At 48.0% G+C, this 26,771-nt stretch overlaps 1 protein-coding gene and 1 pseudogene across 1 annotated transcript; both read left to right on the plus strand.

Moving 5' to 3' along the window:
- Positions 1 to 5,150: 5,150 nt before the first annotated feature.
- Positions 5,151 to 5,282, plus strand: LOC114197224 (U4 spliceosomal RNA; annotated as a pseudogene).
- A 7,395-nt stretch (positions 5,283 to 12,677) lies between these two features.
- On the plus strand, positions 12,678 to 26,183 carry IGSF23 (immunoglobulin superfamily member 23). Its single transcript, XM_028087851.1, is given in 7 exon segments — positions 12,678 to 12,741; positions 18,910 to 19,236; positions 21,549 to 21,788; positions 21,791 to 21,820; positions 23,780 to 23,905; positions 23,908 to 23,932; positions 26,150 to 26,183. Coding segments are annotated over 7 exon segments (846 nt in total).
- Positions 26,184 to 26,771: the final 588 nt, after the last annotated feature.

The raw sequence follows: 26,771 nt of genomic DNA on the forward strand, positions 1-26,771 counted from the left end.
CTGGAATTCTGATAAGCTTTCCAAGTGGTTCCAAAGTGCTGCAAGCAGTGATCCTCCAGGTATACCCAGCAAACATGCATCAGAATCATGGGGAGTTTATTCATGCAGATTCCTGGCTTCTGTCCCCAGAGGTTCTGATGCTGTAGGTCTGGGGTGGGGCTGGAACTCTCATTTTAACAAGCTCCCCAGATGATTCTTGAATGTAGAATTCGAGCGCCACTGATTGTGCTGTGGGGCAGACCCCACTCCCAGGAAAGCCAGGGGCTGAGAAGAGTGCAGAGCTGGGCCCTGCTGTATGCCCTTGAGCCAGACTCCAAACCTCTCTGATCCTGCTTTACTGTGCACACTTGAGAACTCAACACAGTTCACAACAGTGGCCACTAGCCAGTGGCCACATGTGGCTAATGGGCATTTGAAATGCAGGTGGTCTGCTCTGAGACATGCTGCAAGTATAAAATTTGGGATTTAGGATGAAAAATGATTGTATGAAATGACTGCATGAAAAAAAGATTATAAAGCAACTCAGTAATTTTTTATATTGAATATATGTTGAAATGACAATGTATTGGATACACTGTGTTAAATAAATTATTTAATTTTACCTGTTTCTTTCGTTTTAATCCCAAAATTTATTTAACTGTGAAACTATCTTCTTTTTCAATAGGGAACTCATATTATATAGAATCCTACTTAAGCAAAGGATAAATATGTATTTTTATTTCTAAAATGCTATGATTCTTTAATTGGTAGATTTCTGAAGAAAGACCTTCAAAGAAATATTCTCTTGCCAACAAGGCCTTTCTCATTCTTTTTCCTAAGCAGCTCTGCTGAGGATTCTGATACAGAGGAGCAGAAAGTATCTCTCTGACATATAATGCACCTCCTATACCAATCAAAGTATGTGCTCAGTGCTTCCTGTGGGCCCTTGCTTGGGGGCTTTGGGATGCACAGAACACAGCAGCATCCTTACTCTGGGTAGCCCAGAGTAGCTGTGGAGGCATTCCCTCAACTAAACGTGACAAGCACCACAAAAGCAGGAGTGCAATGCTCTGGGAGCGGGGGCAGGTGGTGGATCGTTATCAAAGGGACGGTAGAGGAAGTTGAGGGGGCCCCTGAAGATTGGATTTTGCCTGCTCAGTAATTAGGGTATTGTAGTTGTGGCCACGTACAGAGTATATGCCTCCATATACCCTGGCAGAAAGTCAGAATGGAAAGGTCAGCAGAGGTCAGGATACAAAGAACTTCAAATACCAGGCTAAAGATGTCACCATTTTCCTCTGGACAAAAGAAAATAATTTAAGGAAGAAGCATTCAATATAGTTGTTTTCCGGCATTGATTCATAGGATAGAAATCTCTGAGTATGAATTTCTATGAGCACCCACACATTTTTATTAATAACAGTATGTCACATGCCCTAACCGTAACCCTAACCCTACCCCTAAGTCCTAAACCCTAACCCTCTGGAGAGGTCTTTGAACTGCAGTATATCAAGAACATACACTCGCCCTCACCCTAGATCTGAGAAAATGGGTTCCTCAACGCACAATTTAAAGAGAGAGAGAAGGCGACTAGTTATTCTAAAGAAGATCCCAAATATTAAAGAATTAGAAATATTTCTGAAAATGATGTGACAGCAGAGATAAAAACACAACAACCAACTGAATGCCTATTTAAAAAGTATTTGGGTGGCTCAGTTGGTTAAGCGGCCGACTCTTGATTTCTGCTCAGGGTTGTGAGACTGAGCCCTGAGTCAGGCCCTGCCCTCAGGGTGGGGTCTGCTCCTCTCCCTCTGCCCTTCCCACTCCCCACCCCCCACTCACACTTTCTCTAAGAAAATAAAACTTAGGGGCACCTGCGTGGCTCAGTCGTTGAGCGTCTGCCTTCAGCTCAGGTCGTGATCCCAGGGTCCTGGGATCAAGCCCCGCGTCCGGCTTCCTGCTCCGCGGGGAGCCTGCTTCTCCCTCTCTCGCTCCCCCTGCTTGTGTTCCTGCAGGGAACTATCTCTCTGTCAAATAAAGAAATAAAATCTTAAAAAGAAAAAGAAAAAGAAAAGAAAACTTTTAAAAAATAAAATAATAAAAAGTATTTAGAGTCCCAAATCCGTTCCTTGCTTCCACTGGGTAGATATCAGCCATGCCCTATACACTTACCCCAGCAGAAGTCTGAGGATTTGTTCACCAGAAAGGTCTCAAACTGCAGGATGCCAGGCAGGTACCCTAACCCTATTTCTTACCTCAAACCCCTAACTCCTAACCTTAACTTCCTGGAGAAGTCTGTGAACTGCAGGATACCAGGCACATACCCTCACCCTCATCCTGACTCTAACCCTAGAAAAGAGGGGGGGGAAAAAAAAGATGTGGCATATATATGCAATGGAGTGTAAGTCAGCCTTTTAAAAGAATGAAATCTTGCCATTTGCAACAATGTAGATGGAACTAGAGAATATTATGCTAAGGACATGTCAGAGAAAGACAAATACCATATTGTTTCAATCATATGTGGAATTTAAGAAAGAAAACTAGCAGAGGGAAATGAAAGAGGCAAAACAAGAAACAGACTCTTAACTATAGAGAGCAAACTGATGCTTACTGGAGGGGAGGTGGGTGGGGGTCAAATAGGAGATGGAGATTAAGGAGTGCACCTGTTGTGATGAACACCAGGTGTAGTATGGACATGTTGAATCACTATATTGTACACCTGAGACTAATATTATACACTGTACGTTAAGTAATGGAATTTAAATAAAAACTTAAAAAAAATAATAGCGTGTCAAGACAATCCACTTTTGGTAAGGAACACTAAAACAGTGACTCTCCATATATATAAGAATATTATATTCCCACCTAGTTTTTCTTACATTAATAGCTCATAATACCCAAGTTTCAAGATATAATTTTCAAGGATTCTCACAACTCAATATATATTACATTTAGCTTTAATTACTAATCCAAATCCACCAAAATGATGACCACCTGAAATCAACTTTATAGAGGGAGTGCCAAACGGGTGAAAATAATTATCCTGTCTTTTGCTTTTTAATGTAACTACTAGACAATGTTATTTTATTTTTATTTTTTGTAAGATTTTATGTGACGGAGAGCACGCCCGAGAGAGCACAAGCTGGGGGAGCGGGAGGCACAGGGAGAGGGAGAAGCAGGCTCCCCGCTGAGCAGGGAGCCCAATGCATGGCTCGATCCCAGGACCCTGAGACCATGACCTGAGCCGAAGGCAGACGCTTAATGAACTAAGCCACCCAGGCGCCCCACTACTAGACAATTTTAAAACACATATGGCTCACATTATATTTTCATTGTTCAGTGTTGCTTCCCACTTCCCAAAGGCTGACAAATGGCTCTCAGTTCCGCCTAAGCGTACACACACGAGATTGATTTTAAACTTTTGCGGGGGGCGGGGGAGAGTTTGATAAACCATGGTAAAAATTAAAATAGTAATGGGTAGCATGGAAAATGAGTGTGTCCCATACACCAAGCACATATGCGTCCATATTACTTCACTGAATCTGCCTGGGACCCTTGTGTAGGGGGGCATCCACTGCTGTGTAACAGATCACTCCGAATATTCACGGTTTAAAAAGTTATGACAGCACACCGTTTCTGCGCGTCGGGAATTTGGGGGCCGCTTACCTGGGCAGTGCTGGCTCACAACCTCTCGAACTTTCAGGCAGGATTAGGGCCGAAGCTGCAGTTAACTTAACCGAAGGTGTGTGTGAGGTAGAAGACCCACTCTCAGGATGGCTCATTCCCGTGGCTGGTGGCAGGAGGCGCCAGCCCCACCAGCGGAACTCTCTCTCTATGGGGCTGCATTTTAGGGCTGAGGATATGCGGACAGAAGAGCCTGAGGCTGAGCCGCGGGAAGGGAGGCTGTGAACCGGGCTCGGAGGGCCGGGAGCCGTCTCGGATGCGGCAGAGCTGGGAGGCTGGCGGCCGCTGTCGGGGAGCCTCGGCAGCACCCCCTCCTCCCTGCCTTCTTCGTGGAACGAGCCCTAGCACTGCGTGAAAGCCTCTTCCCTCCCTTTCTAGGCCAAGGCTTCCAGACAAAAGCCCGCTCAGAAAGGACAAATCTTGATTGGCCGAAGGCTGAGCCAATCAGATGCTCCCGGTGCCGGGAACAGTCATGTGACCTGGCTCTGGCCAATGCCGAGTGAGAGGACGTCTCCTGGGTGGTGATGGGAAAGATTTTATTGGATTTTGGAGAGAGCTAGGAATGGAGCCGCGCGTCGCGTTTTCAGGCCTTCCGCCTCGGTTGTTGGCGCACATGGTGGTCACATCTTGGTCTGTGTAGGGAGTCGGTTTCTGAGCCACTGAGCCACCGTGTTGACAGCCCAGGAACTGTCCCATCATAGGAATCCCTGCTACATGATAGTACGTGTCAGAGTTTCAAACTATTTTGAGTTCGGACACCCATTTTATGCAGCTGGAAGCATCCAAACTGGTATTTTGAAGGCTGCTTTGCTCATCTGATCATAGCCCAGACTCAGTTAAGCATGGGATGGAGTGAGGAGCAGGGACACAGGTGGCAAGATAGAATGTCCATTAAAATGTTTTAAAATATGGGGCACGTGGGTGGCTCAGTCATTAAGCATCTGCCTTCCGCTCAGGTCATGATCCCAGGGTCCTGGGCTCGAGCCCCACATCGGGCTCCCTGCTCGGTGAGAAGCCTGCTTCTCCTTCTCCCACTCCCTCCACTGTGTTCCCCCTCTCCCTGTGTCTCTCTTTGTCAAATAAATAAAATCTTTTTAAAAAAATGTTTTAAAATACTGGGTATTAAGGGGAAGAAGCCCACCCCCACTCCCTACCCCCAGTAAGACTTGAAGACTGGAGTTGTCACCATTGTAGACTCCTCCGCTTTGCAAGAAGACAAGAGTTTTTCAAATGTAACTCTGAGCGGGAAAGCAATTGTACAAATGTAGATATTTTCCAAAATGAGGGCTAGTGGAATGTCACCAATAACCTCCAAATGGGATATAAAATGACAGGTTATTAAGTCTAAAAGATGGCCCAGGTTCAAAGCCAGCCTGGAACAACTCAAACCAAAGTTTTTATTTTCTCTCCTACTTTGTTTCTTTATCTTGGTGGGTGAAACGTGTTGCATGCCTTGTGTTTTTCTGTTAATAATCACACTATTTGTAAGCTTTGCACAGTGGCACTATCATAGCCAATGAGGTTTATCTGAGGTGTGATTACTGCCAATTGAAAATTTTCCCCAATAATCCTAGAATTTGCGTTTCCTGTGCATTGTGAACGTTTTTACCCTGTTACAGCTCCTTCTTTATTCTCATGGTGCTAAAAAAAATATATGATTGCAAGATTTTGACTTGAAACTCTAGGCTGTTCTAACTGCTAGTAACAAAAACCTAAGCAAAGCAAGAAAGAGAACATGTTCTATCCTCTCCTACAGCTTCAGAAAAGTGGACTCTGCCTCATGAGACTTTGTAAATGTATTCCTAACAAAGGAGTCTTATAAGACACCCAGACTTCAAAGATGGATTGTTGTTGCAGGATTGCAACAAACCTAGGCTATCCAAACCTAGCCCCTGAAGGTTGACAGCCACCTTCAAACTCCTGTATTAGTTTGCTAGAGCTGCCATAACAAAATATTACTGGTTAGGCTGGTGGCTTAAACATCAGGAATTTTTTTCTCATGGTTCTGGAGGTGGAAAGTTCAAGATCAGTGCTGGCAGAGTTTGTTTCTTCTGAGGCCTCTCTTTGGCCTGCAGATGGGCAACATCTTGCTGTGTCCTCAGATGGCCTTTGCCCTGTGTGAACATATCCCTGGTGTCTTTTCGTCTTCTTATGGAAGTCCTGTTGGATTAGGCCTCTACCCTTATGACTTCATTTAAAGTTAGTTACCTCTGGGTAATTGAGCCTGGCTGGCTTAATCAGTTAAGCGTCTGACTCTTGATTTCAGCTCAGGTCATGATCTCAGGTTCATGAGATCAAGCCTCACGCTGGGCTCCGTGCTCTGCATGGAGTCTGCTTAAGATTCTCTCTCCCTCTCCCTCTGCTCCTCCCCCACGACTCATATACACATGCGTGTGCTCTCTATATATAAATAAATTAAGTCTTTTTTTAAAAAAGTTAATTACCTCTTTAAAGGTCCTGTCTTCAATACAGTCACATTGAAATTTAGGGCTTCAACATATGAATGGGGGGCACCACAATTTAGTCCATAACACCTCTAAAACCTGGACTGCTTGTCTTAATAATTTGTTGCCCTTGCTAATAATACGTACACCAACACTCCCTTTTCCTGAAAAGAACAAAGACTTGGGAGTTTTCATTGTCACTTCTCTCTTCTCCCACCCTCGTGGAGTAAAAAGAGCATCATAATTCTGCTAAACCTTCTTATTCAAGCAAATAGTGTCGTGTCACTTAAATTCATGTTTTCCTCCTATTGATCTATGGGCTGTGGCTGAAACAGCAACACAAGAAAATTGCATTCACATGGGAAATGCTGGTGCACCTGTATTTTCTAAATGTTGGGAGAGTAGGTCTGGTGCTGTGACATTCTTGTGCATCTGATTTGATTTAGGACTGGACTAATTCCAATTCTGAGAGGCTCAAAGGGGGCAGACCCAGCCCAGGGAAAGAGAGCTAGCTGGGTGCTTTCTGATGGGAAGGAAAAGAAAGCCGATTCCATCAGGCCCCACAGGCTGAAGATCTGAAGCTTCTGAACTGACCCGCTGGGGGAATTGCTACTGCCACCATCATAGAAAAGTTGCTACTACTGGAGTTGTTGGCTCCAGAACCATGCCACACTTGCTAGATTCACACTGATAAGAGCCTCTCAAAATGCACAAAGCCAGTCACTGGTGGAAAAAGACACCAGCCTCTCCATGACTGTGCTTGTCAGAATCCATGCCAGAAGCATCATAAGCACCCCCATTTCACTTCTCCTTTCCAAATCTCATGAAGTATGTCACACTGGCAGAACCCTGGCTTCGAGGAAAGTGAGGAAGTGTGCTTTTAGCTTACTGGCCTCTGTAGCACAGAAAGGCACACCAGAAGAAAGAAGGCTTGAGCAAACAAATTCACAATCTAAAACCCCTGGGACATTTTCTCTTCAGCTTCCTACATCCAGGGGGAAACCCATATCTGGTCTTTCCCCTGCATAACAGAGCCTGCTTTGCAGAAAAAGCTCCAGATAATCTCGGGTTTCTTTGCAACTGCTTTTCTACCAGCAACTGGGTGGAGACTTAAACTCTCAAAGAATATCACCCTTCATCCTGGCCTAAAGGCAGAACCAATAGAGAGAGATGCAGAAGTAAAAGAGAGAGAGGAGGCAACATGTTGGCTTTATTACCCAAACAATAAAGAATATCAGGAAACATGACTGAGCTGTGTGGCCCAATGGGTTTGACATCCCCTCCCCTTCTTTTCCCTTAAATTGAGCAGCTTAATTTAGGATATAAATTTGGCTGTGTGTAACAGATTCAAAATAAGAATAGCTTTAATTACATATAAATATATGTAAATGTATTTCTCTCTGCTGTAACAGTGCAAGCTGGTGTTCAGCTCTGCTCTGTGAAGGTGTCAGGAGCCTGAGCTCTTCCACCCTGTTCTTGGCCATCCCTATGGTGTTGTGCTTGTCCCCATGGTCAAAGATGCCACGCCACCATGTCCCCACCCTAGCCTGAAGGAAGGGAAAACAAGAAAGGAAGGGCCCATTCCTTTAAGGGCATGACCCCAAAACTGCACTTTTGCTCACATCTCATCGATCAGAACGTGGCCTCTGGGCCACACTTGCTGCAAGGGAGGCTGGGAAATGTAGTCTTTATTCCAGGCAACCAGGTGCCCAGGGAAAACTTCTTTAACTGTGAAAGAGGGGGCTAATAGATCAGGGGTGAGGGCACCACTAGTTTCTCTTACATATAATCATACTTCCGGGATGGCCTTTATCACATGGCAGGAGGTAGCAGGCTACAATGGACTCTTTCAAGAGACAGGCAAATCCATGGAGGGAGGGGGGTCTGAGCCACGCAAGCTCAGTATCCTCTCCTAGACTCATCAATCTCATAACAAGGAAGTGGGACAAAAGCTATAGCCTTATTCCAACTCCAGGTTTCTAACTGGGACACTATTGGCATTTTAAGTGAGAAGAATCTCTGTCGCAGAGGACAGTCCCGCCTATTATTGCGGGACGTTTAGCCCAGTTAAACATCAGTACTGTTCTGTCCTCAGGCATGGTGATAACCAAAACGTAGGCAGATATTTCCAAACCCCCTGGAAGGAGCAGGGGTTGCCTCTGACCAGTCTTTCCATGGAAACATGAAACACGTGGGATAAGACCTCTCCCTATCCAAACCTAGCCCCTGGCGGGACAGGGGGTCCTTTTGGCCTTCCAGCTGTCTTTCACAATTCAGCTTTGTCCCAAGCCGCCCAGCACTGGCTATCTGTCCTGTTATAAGTGAAATGATGCTTTACTGCTCCCCTCCAACACACCGAGCCCTTGCACATGTGCGCATGCGCATGCACACACGCACACCAGGAGACATGAATGATGATGTTGCACGGGCTCAAGGAGCCAGGAATACAGGACCTGACCAGTGTCTCAGGAAACTCATCATCCCAGGACCAGAGGAAGTGAGGCTGGCTTGGAGTGAGTGTGCCTTACAGGGTTTGGCCTTAGACAATGTATTTAACCACACTCATTGTATCTGTTTCCTCCTGTGAAGAAGTGGAAACAATATCTAATACCTATGGATGTTAGGAAGCCCAAGTGACTAAAAGATTGGTGTATATAATGCTTAAGATCATGGACTCTGGAAACTAGCACCGGGGTCTGCCCAGTCATGTACCAACTGCATGGCCTCGGATAAGCTAGCTACCCGCTCTGTGCCTCATTCTCCTCCTCTGTAATTGGAGAATGGCAACCCCTGCCATATGGCGCTGTGCCCCACTCAGAGTCAAGTTCTCCATAAATGCTAGCATTTGTCATTGTCAGGGTCATGACTGTCTCCTCTAAGCAGGACTCCTGTTCTTTTGTAAATGCTAGCAATTGTCATGATTCTCTCCTCCAAGTGGGACTCATGGTCTTCTTTTTTTTTTTTTTTTTAACTCTAGACATTATTCACATCTCACCAATTTTTCCATTAATGTCCCTCTTTTGTTCCAGGATCCAATCCAGGATCCCACACTGCATTTAGTTTTCATGTCTCCTGAATCTCCTTTGTGACAATTTCTCAGTCCTACCTTGTTTTTTCATGGCCATGATCATTTTAAGGAACACAGGGTATTTTGTAGAATGTCCCTCAATTTGGATTTGGCTAAGTTTTTCTCATACTTAGACTGGGGTTCTGGGTTTGGGGGTCGGGGAGAATACCATAGAGCTGAAGGGGCTCTTCCTCTTCTTCTTCTCCTCTTCCTCCAACACCCCCTCCCCCTTCTTCCTCCTCCTCCTTATTGTTGTTGTTGTTCTTCTTCTTATTATTATTATTATTATTTCTTCTTCTTCTTCTTCTTCTTCTAATTCTAATTCTTCTTCTCTCTTCTTCTTCTTCTTCTTCTTTCTTCTTTCTTCTTTCTTCTTTCTTCTTTCTTCTTCTTCTCCTTGAAGTGCCCTTCTTATCATATCATTTCAGGGCCTACATAATACCCACATGACATTACTAGCCAGGTTGAACTTGCTCCATTGGTTAAGTTATCTGACTCTAATGAAAGAGAAGTGACTCATTAGATGTTATATCTGCCATTTGCATTCTGTTTTACTTCTTAATTAATCCCTTCCCCCAGGTTATCTATGGACTTGACGATGGTTTGTTAAGATTTCTGCAACTGTAACTTAGCTATTTCTTGGAGTATCAGCAAGGGTTGATTTCAACTCCATCCTACCTTGACTGGACCATAAAGGCAAGCTAGGTACATGATTGCTCCTTGTCCTCTTTTCTCTCTTCTTCTTCTTTAAATAATTTTTAAGAATTTTAATGGTGGTTTTAAAAAAAGCTCAGGACACAAAATTTACCATCTTAACCATTTTTAAGGTACAGTTCGGCAGTAAGTATCTTCACATTGTTGTGCTGCGGATCGGGGCTCATGTTCTTTCAGTGACACACCAAAATTTTTTGCACAGTTATGTGGACAGATGTGTTTCATTTTCATCATTATATTTTTGCCGTCATCTGCACTGATGCAAGTAGCGTATTAGGATGCACTTTTGTGGGTGTTATTATTTAAAAACTGAGTCAAGCTTATTTTAGATGAGCTGTTTTTAAGTAAGATATTGAATAAATAAATAAAAGTGCAGATGGGGGGTACATATGGAAGGAATTAAGATGTGGTATAAGAAAGGCTGAGGTTTGGGATACAAAGACCTGCTAAGTCCTCCTCCTCCCCCAAGGCATCCCTTACCCATCTTCAGTCTCCGCTAGACCCTGAATCACATGCTCTCAAAAAGCTCTGTTTTCACCTTTCCTTTCCATCAGAGTTCTTTGGGAAGCAAGTAACTAAATCACAAATCAAACTTCCAGGAAGATCTAGGGGAATATATAGACTCAGATGACACAAAAGCTGAAAGATGAGGGCCAGCTTCAGGCACAGATGGGTCTAGGTGTTTAAATGAAGTCATCAGAAATCTGTCCGTCTACTCTGCTATGCTTTCTTATGCGTTGGCCTCATTCTAGGCAGCCTTTCTACTCATGGTAGAAAGAGGGCCCCCAGCTGCTCCACAGCTTTGGAGCCAGACAAAAAGAAAATGTTTTCTGTCCCTTCAGCTTTGCAAGCCAGACAGAAAGAAAATGCTTTATCCCCCAGAGTTCCAACAGAAGACCTCTGTTTGCTTTTCCTGGGCCTGTGTTGGGTGGTGTGTCCAGGTATCACTGAAGCACAGGGTTGAAATTCTCCTATTGCTAGGCTAGGGTCACGTGCCCAACCCTCCCCCAATCACTGTGGTTGAGGATGAAGTGCTCTGATCTGGAACCATGAGAAGGCTGGTTTCTCAAAGCAAACTCCAGATGCTTTGCCCCAATAAAAGAGCGTGAAAGCTGGATAAGCTGAAATGCCAGACTCCTCACCCATAGACGGTTATTAATCATGTTGCAGATATTTGCTTATCACCCACTGGTAGTCCCCTGGCCTGGTTAATCGCCCCAGCAAGCCTTCACAAAAATCATTTTTAAAAAAAGGCAGTATGGGTAATGTTAATAAAGATATTACCAAGTCACTTGATAATGACTATTCTCAAAGACTTGTGTGTGAAACTTTGCCCCAGGGTAGAAACCTGGACCTCTTTGGGAGGGAGAAGCATGAGCTGCTGAGTCAGATAGGAGTTCAAATTCCAACACTCCCATGACACTCACTCACTTAGTCATTGTTCATTCACTATAAAAGAAATTATTGAGCACCCATGATATGCCCGGCACTGTTCTAGACACTGTGGACACAGCCAGACAAAATCCTTCCCGCCTGATGTTCTAGAGAGGTGGGTGTGGGAATGGGGAGACAGATAATAAACAAGTGGACAAAGAAATGAATAATTTCAGACAGTAGTAAATATTGGAAAGAAAAGAAAACAGTGTGCTTTGCTAGCAAGAAGCTGGGGCTTCACCTGCAGCAGGCATTAGGGAAGGCCCTTTGGAGGAGTTTCTATTTGATTTGAGACTGGAACAATGAGATGCAATCAGCCATAAGATGACTTGTGTAAGGTGCTAAGAAAAGGGAGCAGCGAGTGCTAAGGCCCTGAGATGACTCTCTCCAAGAACTGACAAAAGCCATTGTGAATAGCTGTGTGAGGTTAGGTGAACTACTTAGCCTCTGTGAGCCACTGGAAAAAGAAGATGATCATACTGACCCCGCAGGGTTGCTATGAGCATTCAATTAAACAACAATCCTTAAGGGTCAACTGCTGTGCCGGGCATGTGGTAGGTGTTCAATAAATGCCAGCTGTTCGTTTGAGCAATACAATTATTGAGGAGGAAAGAATGGGTCCAAAGGATGAGAGAAAGAAGTTTTTGTGGATTCTTCTTCCAGAATCCAAAATTCAGGATATAGTAGGAGCAAGGCCCTGAGAAAGGGCTTCTGAACATGCCTCCAGGACATCCCGGATACCTATAACAATACTTCGCATTATTTTAATAACTACCGCCATTCATCGAGCACCTGCTCTATGCCAGGCACTCTGCTGGGCATCTTGATGTCCATGGGCCCCTCTGACTCTGAGGCAGGCACTATTATCAACATCCCCATTTTACAGAGGAGAGACGTGGAGTCTCAGAGCTGATAGTCACGGAGTCTGGAGCCAAGTCAGGAGGCAAGCGAGGCCCCAGCCACCTCCTACCTGATGATCTTTGGCCATTCCTCTCCTCTGATGTGAAGTGACGGGAGCAGGACAATTCCGCCCCACCCTCCATCTTCATCATTCTCCAGGCCAGGAGGGCTGGAAGGGGGCGGGAGCAAAGAGGGAACGAGCGAAACCCTAAAACCCCTTCTCCCAGGATCCCGCCCCTGCGTGCTCCCCACCCACCACTACCATAAAACCGGTGCTAGAGAAGAGTGCTGGTCCGGGAGGTGAATTCCCAGCCAAGAGCAGGAGCCAGGCAGGGAAGCGGGGGTGTGGCCAGGACGGGGGGCGGGGCCAAAGCTGCGTCCTTGACTTTGAGATCTAGGAGGCCCCGCTCCTGACAGGGCGACCTCCCCTGCGCAGCGCCTGGACAGAACGAGGCATGAGGTGTCCTCTGGACGCCGGACCCGGCCACAGCCCTGCCTGGAAGAGGCTACTTCTAACAGGTGCGTAAGGAACAGTGGCTTCACCCACAGGTTGGGGACAGGGAGAAGACACCCCCAGGGAGAGTCTCTATCCAAGTCAGAGTTGCCCCTCTCAGAGCTCTGCCTCTAGTCAGTTGAAAGATGAACAAGAGCTCTTGAAGTCCCCCCAAGAGGCCGTGCTGTTGACCCTTTTTACCAAGGAAGAGAGGCTCAGAGAGGGACAGAGTCACCTGTCCAAGATCGCTGGCTGGTGAGGGTAGAATCAGAATTCAGGACCAGGACCACCCCCGCCCCGCCCTTTTTCACCGAGCTCCCTGGCTCACCCCAGCTATCTACATCTAATAATAATTTTTAAATAATAATAATAAGATAGGGGCACCTGGCTGGCTCAGTTGGTTGAGTGTGGGACTCTTGGTTTTAGAGCAGGTCACAATTTCATGGGTCGTGGGATGGAGCCCCGCCTGGCGCACCACTCTCATCGCAGAGTCTGCTTGAGGATTCTTTCTCTCTCTCTGCCCCTCCCTCCACTAGCATGCACTCTCTCTCTCAAATAAATAAATAAATCTTTTTAAAAATAATAATAATAGGGGCACCTGGGTGGCTCAGTCAGTTAAGCATCTGCCTTCAGCTTGGGTCATGATCCCGGCGTCCTAGGATGGAGCCCTGGGACGGGCTCCCTGCTCAGTGGGGAGTCTGCTTGAGATTCTCCCTCTCCCTCTGCCCCTCCCCCTGCTCGTGCTCTCTCTCTCAAATAAATAAAATCTTAAATAATAATAATGATGATTATAAAATAACAAGTCATAATATCAAGAGGTCATATAATTGACTTCTTCTACATGCCAGGCTGTTCTAAGAGCTTTCATGTAGTAACATTTAATTCTTAACTCTATGAGGTAAGGGCTATATGATCCCCACTTCATAGTGGAGGAAACTGAGGCACAGAGAGGTTATGTGCCTCCCCCCCAGGCCACACAGCTTAGAAATGGCAGAGGGAGAATTTGAACCCAGATGGTCTGGCCACCAAGACCGCACTTCCCAAAGACGACACACATGCACCTCTCAGAAGGTAAATGAATTGCCTCCTTTTCCAGGTCTTAAAAGGTCAGGTTCCATGTAGTTTCAAAAGCCCAAACTCCACCCCGTTTAAAGCTTTGCCTCATCCCCAGCTGAGGCCTGTGTCCGACTATAGTAAGATTCTAGGCCTGTTTTCTTTGTGTCCTTCCCCCCCACCCAGAGATGTGGTCTGCGGCCCTCTCGGGGCCACGGGCAGAGGGGAGGAAGTCCAGGAAGGGGGCAGGAAAGTTTCTACTTGGCTATTTTACTTGTAAGGTGGAGTCAAGCCCTTCTGTGTGGTTGAGGCACCATTGCTGCATCCGTCTGGTTGGGGGACACTTTGAGGACCCTCTTCACTGCAGAGTATGTTGTTGTGGCTCCATGAACTGGGCCCCCCTAGAGGCTCACCAGCATCTCCCGGCTCCCTCCAGCCTCTTTCTGCCAAGGTCTGCCCTTGGGAGCCCTGTCCCATGAGGGGCTTTGCCAGACAGCCTCCAGCCGGCTCCCTGCCGAGGCATCCACCACGGCCTCATGGGAAACATGAGGACACATTTGTCATCACATGGAACACTAGAGGCGTGGGTCATTTCCACTCCAGCCTCTATTCCCTCTGCCCCACGGGCCCTTTCCACTCCATCCCTCACTTGGACACCAGAAATAATAAGTGGCAGAGTCAGGGTTAGGAACCCGGGTCTAGTGGCCTCAAAGTCTCCAAGTGAAACTGTGACTCCACAGCAGCTGGAGGAAGTGTTGCCGAGACGTGAGGTCTTCTTAAGGTGCCTTGGGGACACTCGTTGAATCACCAGGCACCTGCGATGGTGTCAGAGTCAGAACTCCATCCCCGAATTCAGATTGGGTTACCTGAGATCTTCTACTTCAATCACTGATTCAACAAACACACCTGAGCACCTGCTGGGGACCCAGCTTGTGCGGGGTGGTGCTGGGGACAGAGCAGCGACCAAGACAGCCCCAGCCCTGCTCTCTTGGGGCTCACAGTCCAGAGAGAAGACAGACCCATCCCCCAGTGGGTAGGGCAGGAATGTGGGGGCCCAAAGAAGAGGGCTGAGGTCTGAAGCTGGGGAGGTGCTGGCCAGGGAAGGCCCTTTCAAAGCCGTTAAATTCAAAGTAAGAGCTCAGAGAAAGGTGGCGTCGCTCATGCAAATTGCATCCCTGTGCCCTTTGTTTCATAAAAGGGGAAGAATGCAAATTTTTCTTTTCCGTCAAGATAGAAAAGCAGCACCCTGAGCAGGTCCTGTTTATTCCCATCACTCTGTGGCTAGAGCTTCCATCACTCCATCTCCTGAGGTCCCTGCCCGGACACAAGTGTAGTGTCTATCACCAAGCCTCCCTGAGGGTCAGGGAAGGCTTCAGAAGGGGGGTGCCGGAGCTGAAACTGGAATCACAGCTAGATGAAGAGTTAGAGGGAACAGCATTCTAGGTAGGGGGACCCACATGTGCAAAGGCCCGGAGGCCAGGGCAGCTGCACAGAGTTCGGTCTGCCTGATGCAGACAATGAGGGAGGAGTGGAGAGAGGAGCATGGAGATGTAGGAGGGTGCCAGGCAAGGGGATCTGCGCTGTGTCCTGAGAGCACTGGGGAGCCACAGAAGGCTTATGAGCAGGGGAACAGGAAAGTCACACCAGGGGCACCTGGGTGGCTCAGTCGGTTAAGTGACTCTTGATTTGGGCTCAGGTCATGATCTCAGGGTCATGAGATCGAGCCCCATGTGGGGCTCCATGCTCAGCGGGGAGGCCACTTGAGACTCTCTCTCCCTCTGCCTCACCCCCCCCAACTCTCTCTCAAATAAATACATAGATCTTTTTAAAAAGAAAAATCACACCAGCTGTCGACTCGGAGATAAAAGACTCAGTGAGCCCCCCTCACCCACCCAGAAGGCCCTGTAATGGGACAACTCCCAGCTCTCCACTTTTGACCTTGGCTCTGAGACTCAAGCTCGCTGTGCCCCAGTTTCCCTGCCTATAAAACAGACTAGTGCTGATCTCAGAGTTGTAGAGGGGACCAGTGAGGTCGTGGTTGGGAGAATCTGGCACAGTCCCTGGCACGCAGCCAGCAGGGGGTGTCAGCTGACCCCCTCCCCCGGAAGCTGCCCTTCTGAGACCTGTCACACCGGGTTCCAGAGCCCAGCACTGTCTGTATCTGATGCTGCTGCCCTGGGAGTCATTCGCTACCACTTCTCATTCCAGGAGAGAGCTGATGTTTTCACGTTTGTTCTGTAAGTGGGAATTTCTGATCCTTAGAATGTAACCACTTAGTGTATTGCTTTTGTTTTTAATCTTTAAAAGACATATTTACAGCACCCCAAGGACTCGCAATTACAGAAGCAAGAATGGTAATAGTGATGATAATTATAATGTCAAGCATTGATTTGGCGTTCACCTTGTTGGCACATTGTTCTAAGCGCCCTTTACAAGCATTAGATCAGGGCTTCTCAACATCGGCACTACTCATATTTGGGGTCCAATGCTTTCTTGTTGCTGGGGCTGTCATGGCAGGAGGCTGATCAGTCTCCTTGGCCTCTACCCACTGGATGCCAGTAGCACCTCCCCCACCCCACATCATGACAACCAGAAAAACTTCTAGACGTTACCAATGTCCCCTGAGGGGAGCAAATCATCCCCAGTTGAAAAATCACTGGAGGCATCATCATTCCCATTTTATAGATAAGGAAACTGATGCTTGGAGAGGATAAGTAATTTTCCCAAAGTCACCAGAGCTAATAAGTTTTGGGACTTGCACACTGGCAGTCCAATTCTGGATCTTACATTCTGGTGTATGTGCACTGTGTGTGTGTGTGCGCACATGTGTGTGTGAAAGACTATTGAGAACATTTATGCTCTCTTACTTCCTTTATTCAAATTTTACTTAATTTTTGAATGGGTTGTATATTCCCACGGTTTAAATCTCAAAGATACAGAAAAGACCTTGAGTGAAGTCTCTGTCCTCACCACCCATCGAGTTCTGAGGCTTCCCTCCCCGCCATCACACACAGAGAACCACTGTTTTTGTGTATCCTTCCAGGGTTTCTTTGTGTGTTTATAAGAAATGCAAATATATATTTACTTTTCTCCCATTTTTACACCAAAGGTAGCATACCATAAGAACTATCCAGCAGCATGCATTCGTAACTTAACTACATACTATGGAGATCTTTACCTCTCAGTTCATGCCATTCTGGACGGAGTTCTTCCTCATCCTTTTGTACAAGTGTATCATTCCACTGTGTGAATGGACCATAATTTATTAAATTGGTTCCCGGTGGACAGGCACTTGGATATTTCCAATCTTTAGCCATTATAACTAAGGTGTGGCAAATGACCCTGCCCGTTAGTCATTTTATATTGAGAAAGTGTATCTGTAGAACACATTCCCTGACGTTTAATTTCAGGGTCAGAGGATATGGAGGGCACCTGGGTGGTTTAGTCGGTTAAGTGTCTGACTTCGGCTCAGGTCATGATCTCAGGGTCCTGGGATCGAGTCCTGTATCGGGCTCCCTACTCAGCGGGGAGTCTGTTTCTCTCTGTCTGCTGCTCCGCCTGCTTGTGCTCTCTCTCTCTCTCTCTGTCAAATAAAAATATAGTCTTTAAAAATAATAATAATAATTTGCATTGCTCTTACCATGAGCACAGCTGAACATTTGACATTTCTATTTTCTTTTCTTTTCTATGAATGGGCTACCCACATCCTTTGTATATATTTCTGTTAGGTTGCTGATATTTTTCTTATTGATATCTCAGAGCTTTTTACATATTAGCAAAATGAGCTCTTGGTCTGTGAGATCTGTTGCAAATCATTTTTCCTGGTATGTCATTGTTCTTCTGAGTTGGTGGGTGGTATTTGTTTTTTTCCACTTGGCTGAAGTTCTTTACATTTTCCCCTCAGATGTTTCAGTCTTTTATGGCTGGACCTTGTGTTCTTGCTGCCACAGCCATCAATCCAATGAGAGGCAGAAGAGTGGGGTGGGTAAGTGCATAGGGTCTGGAGTCAGACCCTGAGGATTTCACTCCAAGCACTAAGCCACATGGAAATTTAATTAAAGGAAGTGAGAGCAACTGGGGATGGTGGGGCACACGCACCAGTCTACTTTACTGACAGAATTTTGCCTGCCTGGGTGTGGCTCACAGCCCTGCTGTTTATCACCTATGACATCCTGGACAATGGTCTTCAATTCTCTGAGCTTCCATTTCCTCAGTCCTCCTGGGGGTATAATAATTGTGTCACTCAGGGTTGAGGTAGAAAATGGTCTACTCAAAAGGAGTAATGACGGGGGGTTAATATAGGGACTATTTGCAGAGGTGTAGGCAGGACATAGGTAAACCCACCCGAGATTGTGCAACACCCAGGGACTAGCCAGAGCAGAAAGCTGTTACTTCCTTTCTGCTAGAAGCCGTAAGAGGAAGAGCAGACCCCCAAAACCCAAAGACAGTGGTGTATGGAGAGGGACACCAACAGCAGCCTTATTAGAGGGACAGAGCCGACCCACGTTGATGGAGCAGGGAGGGAGCTGTGGGACCAGCTACTCAAGGTCACTCCCATTGGCAGAAGCCAACCCAAAGCAAAAGACATGGGCACCTAATGATGCAGCTCAAAGAAGTCAGCCTTTCAGGAAGCAGAGCAGGGCAGAGGTCAGAGAATGGATCTGTAGGATACCCTGAATAATGTGTGCTTGGTGGGTTCGATGAAGGAGTAAGTAAGATAATATATGTTCATTGCTTAAAACAGTGTCTGGCTTGTAGAAGGTGCTCAGTGAATGTTCCCTTTTATTTCTTTTTTTTTTAAGATTTATTTATTTTAGAGGGAGAGAAAGAGTGAGCAAGCAGGGGGAGGGGCAAAGGAAGAGGGAGCGAGAGAGAATCCTCAAGCAGACTTCCCGCTGAGTATGGACCTCGAGCCCAGGACCCCGAGATCATGACCTGAGCAGAAATCAGGAGTCAGACACTTAACCAACCGAGCTATCCAGGCGCGCCCCCTACACTATTTCTGTCATTATCGCTGTTATCAACTCTTGATGTTCCACACTCCTCGCAAGCTCAGGAAGGTTTATTTGCTGGGGCATCATCTCGCCTTTGGTCCCATTTGCTCCCTCTGCTCTCTCCTCTCCCTTCCCACATCCTCCAAGGCATCCTGATCGCCTCCTGCACCTGTTCTGCCTCCTTGGCGCTGCCCGCCCCCGCGTCTCCAGACCCCTTGACCGAAGGAGCCAGTGCCCGCCTGCCTGTCCCCGGAAGCCTGAATGGTGTTCTCTCCACTTCTTGGTTCCAAGGGCACAAGGCCCGGCCAGAAACCATGATCTTCTCCCCTGAGGGCTTCCCAGGGCCCAACCACATCGGCCAGGAGACACTGGACACCCAAAGCAGCCTGATCATTGGAAATGCAACAGCTCAAGACACAGTGCTGGAAACCAGCAAAGGACGCAGGAGTGCGACAGAGCAGATACTTGGCCAGGGTGAGTGGGGCTGAGAGGGACCGAGTTCTCAGGCAGAGAGAGCAGCAAGGCTGGAGGGGCAAGAGAGATCTGGAGAGCACAAGAAATTGTGCACAGAACCATGTAGGGGGTGCAGGCCACGCGAAGCTGTTGGCTTTTCAGTGTAACTTGGGAAGGCAGGTAGAGCTGGTGGTCGGCAGGGCTGACCATGCGGGGCCTGAGATTTCCGCTCAACAAAACACTTACCGACGCTGATTCTCACATATGCATCAAATCTTTTTTTAGTGCCTTCTCTGTCCTGGGTGGGGCTGGGCTCGTGGGCAGGGACATGCAAGAACCTAGCCTAGGAGACAGGTAGGGCTCCCCAGAGGAGGGGCCATCCGAGCTGGGACCTGTAAAGCCGATCAGGAGTTTGCCCCGTGAAGAGTGGGAGAAAGTGCTCCTTTAGAGAGGCCAGCTGGAGTAAACACCAAAAAGCAGGAAGGACTGGCTGCAACTTACTGAGCCCTCGATACATACCAAACACAGGGGATTTCACAACGACCGGAGAAAGCAGATGCTCCGAGCACCAAACCCATTGCACAGGTGAGGAGCTAAGACCGAGAGGTGATGTCAATAGCCTGTGGTCACCTAGAAGCAAAAGGCCAAGCTGGGATTCTACAGGACTCTCTTTGGTCCTGGAGCTTATCCCCTTTCCCACGGCCTCTCTAGCCCAGCACCATCTTCAGGGTACCAAAGGTGGGGAGAGCTCCCCCACCTCCCGTGCCCGTGCCATGCTCAGCCTAGAGCTTGTGCAGCCTCTGAAACCAGGACAGCCTTGCAAAGATGTGGCTGCCCCACCAGTGACTAGCCTTGCGTCTTTGCAAAGGTACTTCCCATCTGTGTACTTCAGTGTCTTCATCTGTAAAATGGAGTCACGGTAGAACCTACCACATAGGGTTGTGTTGAGGATTTCAGGGAGTAAATCTGGTGTTTTTCAAGCTTTTTCCATCGTGACCCACAGTGAGAAATGAACTTCACATCATGACCTGGTGTGTACGTGTACACACACACGCACGCGTAAGACACGTGCCATAAAATAACAGTTATTGCTACAAGCAGTGCATTCTGATAGTTTCTATCATATTATAGTTCATGTCACATTTCAAATGCTGATTACCACTTTTTTTTTTAAGAGTTTATTTATTTATTTGACAGAGACACAGAGAGAGAGGGAACACAAGCAGGGGGAGTGGGAGAGGGAGAAGCAGGCTTCCCGCGGAGCAGGGAGCCCCATGCGGGGCTCAATCCCAGGACCCTAGGACGATGACCTGAGCCGAAGGCAGACGCTTAAAGACTGAGCCACCCAGGCGCCCCGATTACAACTTTCTAAATGATTTCGCCCAAGCATGGATGGGTTTCACTCACTCATAACCGGCCATGAGTTAACATGTGTTTGGAACGGCGTTTGGCTCCTAGTAAGAGCCAGATCCAAGTGGATATTACATTGATTCTTGTTTCTACACCTGGTGGGTTCTTTCTCCTCCTGCCAAGCTTAGCTGAGACACCACCTCCTCCAGGAAGCCTTCCGTGAGTTATTGGTTTGAGCTAAAGTTCTTTTCACTATCACACTGCACTGAAATTGGAAATCAGCTCAGTGTGGAGGCTCCAGGTACTCACCATGACATCAGACTTCCAGCTTCAAATACTCGCTGTGCCTCTCTCTGACCATGAAGCCTGAGCCTAAGAACCCCTGGACCTCAAGTCTTTCACCTGGAAAAAGAACTAGTATGGATGCCCCACCTCTGTAAAGAGGGTTCCCAGCAGCCAGGCGCAGGTCCCGAGCCTTTGGAGACCCCCTCTTGACTCCTCTCTTTCTCTCCAATCCATGAGCAAATCCTGTGGGCTCTGCTTTCAAACTAATCCAGAATCCAGCCACTCCTCCCAGCTCTTCGGCCTCACCCTGGGCCAGCTGAGGGCTGGGCAACTGGGATATTTATATACCAGCCCATGCCAGTCACTGCATAGTGCCCTGGCTGTGCCCATCTCCCAATTCTCTGGCCTGCTTCCTCCTTGGCCAGAGCAGGCTCTGGCAGCCGGAGAAAGTGCCCAGGCAACAGGTGCAATGTGGCAGTTGGAAGTGGTGAGGGTGAGGGTGAGGGGCTGGGGTGGGGGCACCAACAGCTCTGCCACGCCCCATGTCTGGAGCAGCACTGGGCACCAGTCAGGAACTCCAAACACATTTGTTGATGAATGAATGAATGAATGAATGAATGTCCCTGTGTTGGACAAAAGAAGTGCTCAGCCTCTTTGAGGGGTCTCCATCCATGTGGCCTTGCTCTCTGTTTGCACAGCCAGCTCCAACGGAGTGATGCTGCTGACATTCCCCTATGTCTTCGAGGGCGTTATCCAGAGTGACCTCAACTACTCAGTGATCCTGGAGTGCCTGGCTTCTTCTATCACCCCCAAACCTGTGCTGCACTGGTCCTTCAACGGGGAGCCCTACAAGATTGGGGCTATGCTGATCATCCGGAGGTTGTCCCTGGAACATCTGGGCACCTACGTGTGCACAGCCAAGAACAGCCAGGGACAGTATCCTCCTATCCTGTGACCCTCTCGCTGCCACGTGAGTCCCCCGCCCCCACCCCAGACTTCTGCATCCTTGGTTGCATTGAGCCACCTACAGAGCAGTCCACTCTGAGCCCCTCTCCAGCCAAGATGTCATCCCGTCCTTCCATCTGCCTGGCAGAGTGGGGATTATTAGCCCATTTTACAGAGGCTGCAGCTGACAGAGATGAGCTCAAACAAAAGCTCAGCTCAGGATCTGGAGCCAGCGATCTGGATCCCAGCTCCAACTATTTGCTGGCTGTGTGAACTTAACCTCTCTAGGTCTCAGCGCATACCGGCAAAAAAAAAAAAAAAAAAAAAAAAAGGCAGGTGATAATGAGTGGTTCTGAGCACAGGCTTTGGAATTTGAATTTTGGCTTCACCACTTCCTAGCTGTGTGACTTTAGACCACTGCCTTGACTTCTCTGTGCCTCAGTGTCCTCATCTGTAAATTGGGAAAATAATAGCGCCCACCCCAAAGTATAGTTGTGAGCATTCAATGAGATAAGGAGGAGAACAGCTTAAAATAATTGTGCCCAGTGCTACTGGACACTAGTGAGAGCTCAGAAAGCATGAGCTAGTATCGTGCTGCAATTACCATTATCCATATTATTATTAATTTTGTGACTATTACTGTATGCGGTGGCACGTGTGGAGCCCCAAGGGGCAGTAACAAGAACAGCCTGTTGCGATCAGGAAAGTGGCCTGGGAGCTGGTTAAACCTGGATTCAATTCCCGCCCTTGTGCCTTCCTGGCCAGGTGACTTAAGATAAGTGACATCCCTTCTCTGAGCCTCTGTTTCTTCCTGTGCATAATGGGTGTGACTGTGTATACCTCTGGAAGATTGTCATAAGGAGCAGAAATAATACATGAATGAGGCTAGCAGAACACCTGTAGGAAAGCAGGTGCTTAAAGGGCACCTGGCTAGTTCTGTCGGTGGAGCATAAGACTCTTGATCTTGGGGTCGTGAACTCAAGCCCAACGATGGACATGAAGCCTACTGAAAAAAAAGAAGAAGAAAGAAAGCAGGTCCTTTAAATAGCAGCTATCCTCATGAATATTATTTTTCGTGTATTTGTGCATGGAGGAGGAGAGGCCTGGAATGAGCTAGAATGGTACAGAGGACCTGGCCAGTAGAGAAGTAGGGGAGGGACTTGGGCAGCAGGGAACACATGAGCAAAGGTCCAGAGCATGGAAAAGGCAAGGGTGATGGAAAGTCTGGCTTGGCTGGGTCCCAGAGAGCTGCCATTTCTTCCCAGCCAGGCTCTAGAAGGAGCTTCAGGATTTGGTTTGGGGGTGAGTCATTGGGAGAAAAAAGTTTAAATCCTGTAGCAGCAGGTGACTCTGATATGTTCATTGAGAATGACTTTCAGGTCCCCCTTTATTCGTCCATCAACTATTCTGGAAATGTTTGTTGGCTGCCTACTACATGACCAGCCTGTGCTGGGTGGTGCTGGGGACATTCTGGAGACAGCCCTGGCCCTGTCCCCAAACACTAATGTTTGAGTGGGGGACAGACCGGTGGGGGACTGACCCATCCACAAACAGTAATGACCAGAGTGGGCAAGACTGGGGTGGGGGAGCCAAGGGGCCACCTGACCCAGCAAGTGGGTCGGGGAGGGCTTCCTGGAGGAGGGGACATCTGAGCTGGTACTAGGATACATAGGAATTATCCAGGCCAAGGGGAAGAAAATGGCATAAATAGCATTCTAGGGGGTACAAAGGCCAGGAAGTAGAAGAGAGAGGTGAGCTCAGAAATTGAGTAGAGTCCAGTGGAACTAAGTTAACAAGGTAGGGAGAGAGAGAGAGAGAGAGAGAGAGAGAGAGCTGAGGCTGGCCTCCAGGAGGAGGCTGGGGTGGAGGCCAGAGGATGGGGAGGAGGCAGAAGACTAAAGACACGTTCAGGAGGTGCAATGGTGGGAGGCGGCAGTGTGGAGGGAGGATGGCTTCTCCAGTCTCGCCCCTTCTTGGTCCCCAGAAGACAATGTGGATCCCACAGACGCTGAGCCCATTGAGCCAGACCCCATTCTCACTGTGTCAGGAGAAGCTGCTATCGGCCTCCTCGTCGCTGGAAGTATAGGGGCCGTGATGCTGATAGGAGGCATAGCTTTGCCATCATCCAGAGCATAAGGTATGTGCTGCCCTTCACCTCTGTCCACTGCCTGACATCCACTCAGCCCCTACAAGACACAGCTCACTCTGCAGCAAGACAGAAACCCCACCAGCAGCCTCATCCAAGACGCTTTAGACTCAGAGAGGAGGATACCTACCCTTGACGCATGCACGCAAAGTTAACCAGGGAACAAAGAGACAGAAAAGGATTCCGGAGCTCATCTGCCTAGGTTCGAATCCCGGCTCTATTCCTTACCCACAGTGAGGCCATAGGCAAGTTGCTCCCACTGTCTGTGCCTCAGTTTGCCCATCTGCAAAATGCCATCCTTGGGGCTGCTGTGAGGATGAAACAAGTTACTATTTCTCAAGCATCTACACCTGTGCCTGGCATGTGGTCAGTGCTGTATTCAGTCCTTCTACACATATCCATCCAGGGCACACTCTGCCGGCGCTGGGGAAGCCCTGGGAATAGCAGCCGGAGTCCTGGACCTCAGGATCTTGCATCCTAGTCAGAGACACCAGCAATTCACGTGATGACCAAGTAAAATATAGATTTTGGATGTTGGATATCCAGCATGTTGGATAATGGTGAGTGCTAAGCAGTGGAGTAAGGCTGAGAAGTAAATCCAGGGTTGGGGTGGGGCACAGTTTAAGTCAGTGAAGGCCTCCCCAAGAAAGTGACATCTGAGCTAAGACACTGAGCAAAGGAGGGATGGATGTCAGTGGATGTCTGGCAGAAGGGCATACCCAGCAGGAAAAATAGCCAGGGCAAAAGGCCCTGAGGTAGGACTTCCCTGGTGTGTTCAAGCAATAGCAAGGAGGCCAGTGTGGCTGGAGTGGTGTGAGGAAGGGAAAGAGAAATATGGTATGAGATCAGGGAGGGAATGGGGGTGGGGGTGGGGGTGGACAGAAAGTGTAAGGTCTTGTGGGCCATATAAGGACTTGGCTTTTGTTCTGAGTGACATGAGAGCCATGGAGGGTTTAGAGCAGAGGAGGGACGGGATCTGACTTATATCCGACTTGCATTTCATTCCTAGATGTATTAGCTATTACTGTAATACTATAATATCTTACCATGTATTGAGCGCCTATTATGTGCTTGCTAAACATTATTCTATTTAATGTCCACAAGAGCTCTGCAGGTGTTGGGGGGAAGGGGGAGGGGCGGTGGTGGATAAGAAAGAAGATCTTGTTTTTGTCAAAGAGGGAACTAAGGCTCAGAGAGAAGTGACTAGCCCCAGATCCCACAGCTAGAGAGGAATTCAAACCCAGAACCCTGCCTTATTCCTAGTTCTCGCCCCTAACCTCAACTGCCTCTTTTCCTGCCATAACAACACAAGCCTTCATAGCTCATGTACTGCAAGCTGACATGGTTTGCAAAGGCCTTGTGGATCAACTGGGAGAGGCTGGGGCCAAGTCTCCAGTCCCTGAGTCCCATGTGGAACCTTCCATGGGTGAGGGAGGGCCAGGCTACTGCCTGAATCCCCTGCATCAGCCTCATCACTGTAGCAGCTGCAACTTCCTGGGCCCTCAGGAAGTGCCAAGAGCCTTCAAGTCACAGCTACTCCAAGGGATGGGTATGTTCTTGTCCTCATTTTCCAAGTGAGTAAACCAGAGAAACTCACCTTGCCCAGCGACACAGCTGACAAATGGCTGACCCTGAACCAAGCCCAGATTCAAATCCAAAATCATGTTCTTAGAGGGGAGGGATGAGACATCCAGTCCCTGCCTCCATGAGCAGGCAGGAGGGGTCACTTCCTCTCCTCCCACAATTTTGGCCAAGACGTATGATGATGGACGGATGCTGACGGCAGCCAGGAGGAACCAGCCTCTTCGAGTCATGGCAACCTTGGAGATGAGGTCATGAGGACAGGTGTGGCTGTCTTGCCCCTCCCAGTGGGGAGGAGCAGTCCTCGGGAAAGAGGGGTATGGGCTGAGGGGAAGCCCCACACACATCCACCACACCCAACAAGGGCCAAGAGAGATCCCTGCTGTTTGCAGTTAAGGCCCTGGGCCTTGAAGCCAGGCTAACTAACCTCCTACCCTATCCGTAAAACAAGGATAAATGGTAATTCCTACCTCAAAGGGAAAGTGTGCAGATTACATGACACAGTAGGAGTAAAGCACTGCAAATAGTACCTGGCAATGGTAAACCTCCAAAAAATGTCAGCCACATTATGATGATGATGATGGTGATGATGATGATGACGATTTCACTCTCTCTCTCTCATTATAGGACTAACAGACAAAGAATACAGATATGCTGCTGAAGTGGGCACTTGTCTGTCAGCCTCAGAGGTAATGCTGGGAAGGGCAGCAAGAGAATCCTGGGGCTGGGACAAGATGAAGTTCCTGGGGGCTCCAGATGAGACCTTCTCCTTCCTGATCATTTGTCTTTGGGATGTTCTCATCTTGCAGAGAGTCCCAGAGACTGCCTTTCTCTCCCTCTCGCCAGCTGCCAGTGTCCCATCTGCCCAGCTCACCAAATCCCTGGAAACCACCTACACAAGTAGTCCATATTTCATAAAATTTGCAGGCTGAGAGCAAAGGATACTCACTTAAGTGGGTCGATAAAAACAAAAGGAGGAATTTAATACAAGGATCCAGGAAGACTTCCAAAACTCCAAGGGTGTATCAGTTAGCACCCTCTGTGTAACAAACTATCCCCCACCAAATTTAATGGCTTGAAAAGACAGCCATGGATTTAGCTTACAATTCTGCAGGGTTTTCAGTTTGGGCTGGGCTCAGCTGGGCCATTCTTCTGGTCTCTGCTGGGCCCACTCATGCACCTGTGATGAGTTGGCAGTTACCCAGGGACTGTCTGGACTAAGACAGTTGTCTGGAACAATTAACCTGTC

Source organism: Eumetopias jubatus, unplaced genomic scaffold (assembly GCF_037043125.1).
Source record: "Eumetopias jubatus isolate StellerSeaLion01/CBP00866 unplaced genomic scaffold, mEumJub1_p1.0 scaffold_10, whole genome shotgun sequence".
In the NCBI taxonomy this organism is placed as follows: Eukaryota; Metazoa; Chordata; class Mammalia; order Carnivora; family Otariidae; genus Eumetopias; species Eumetopias jubatus.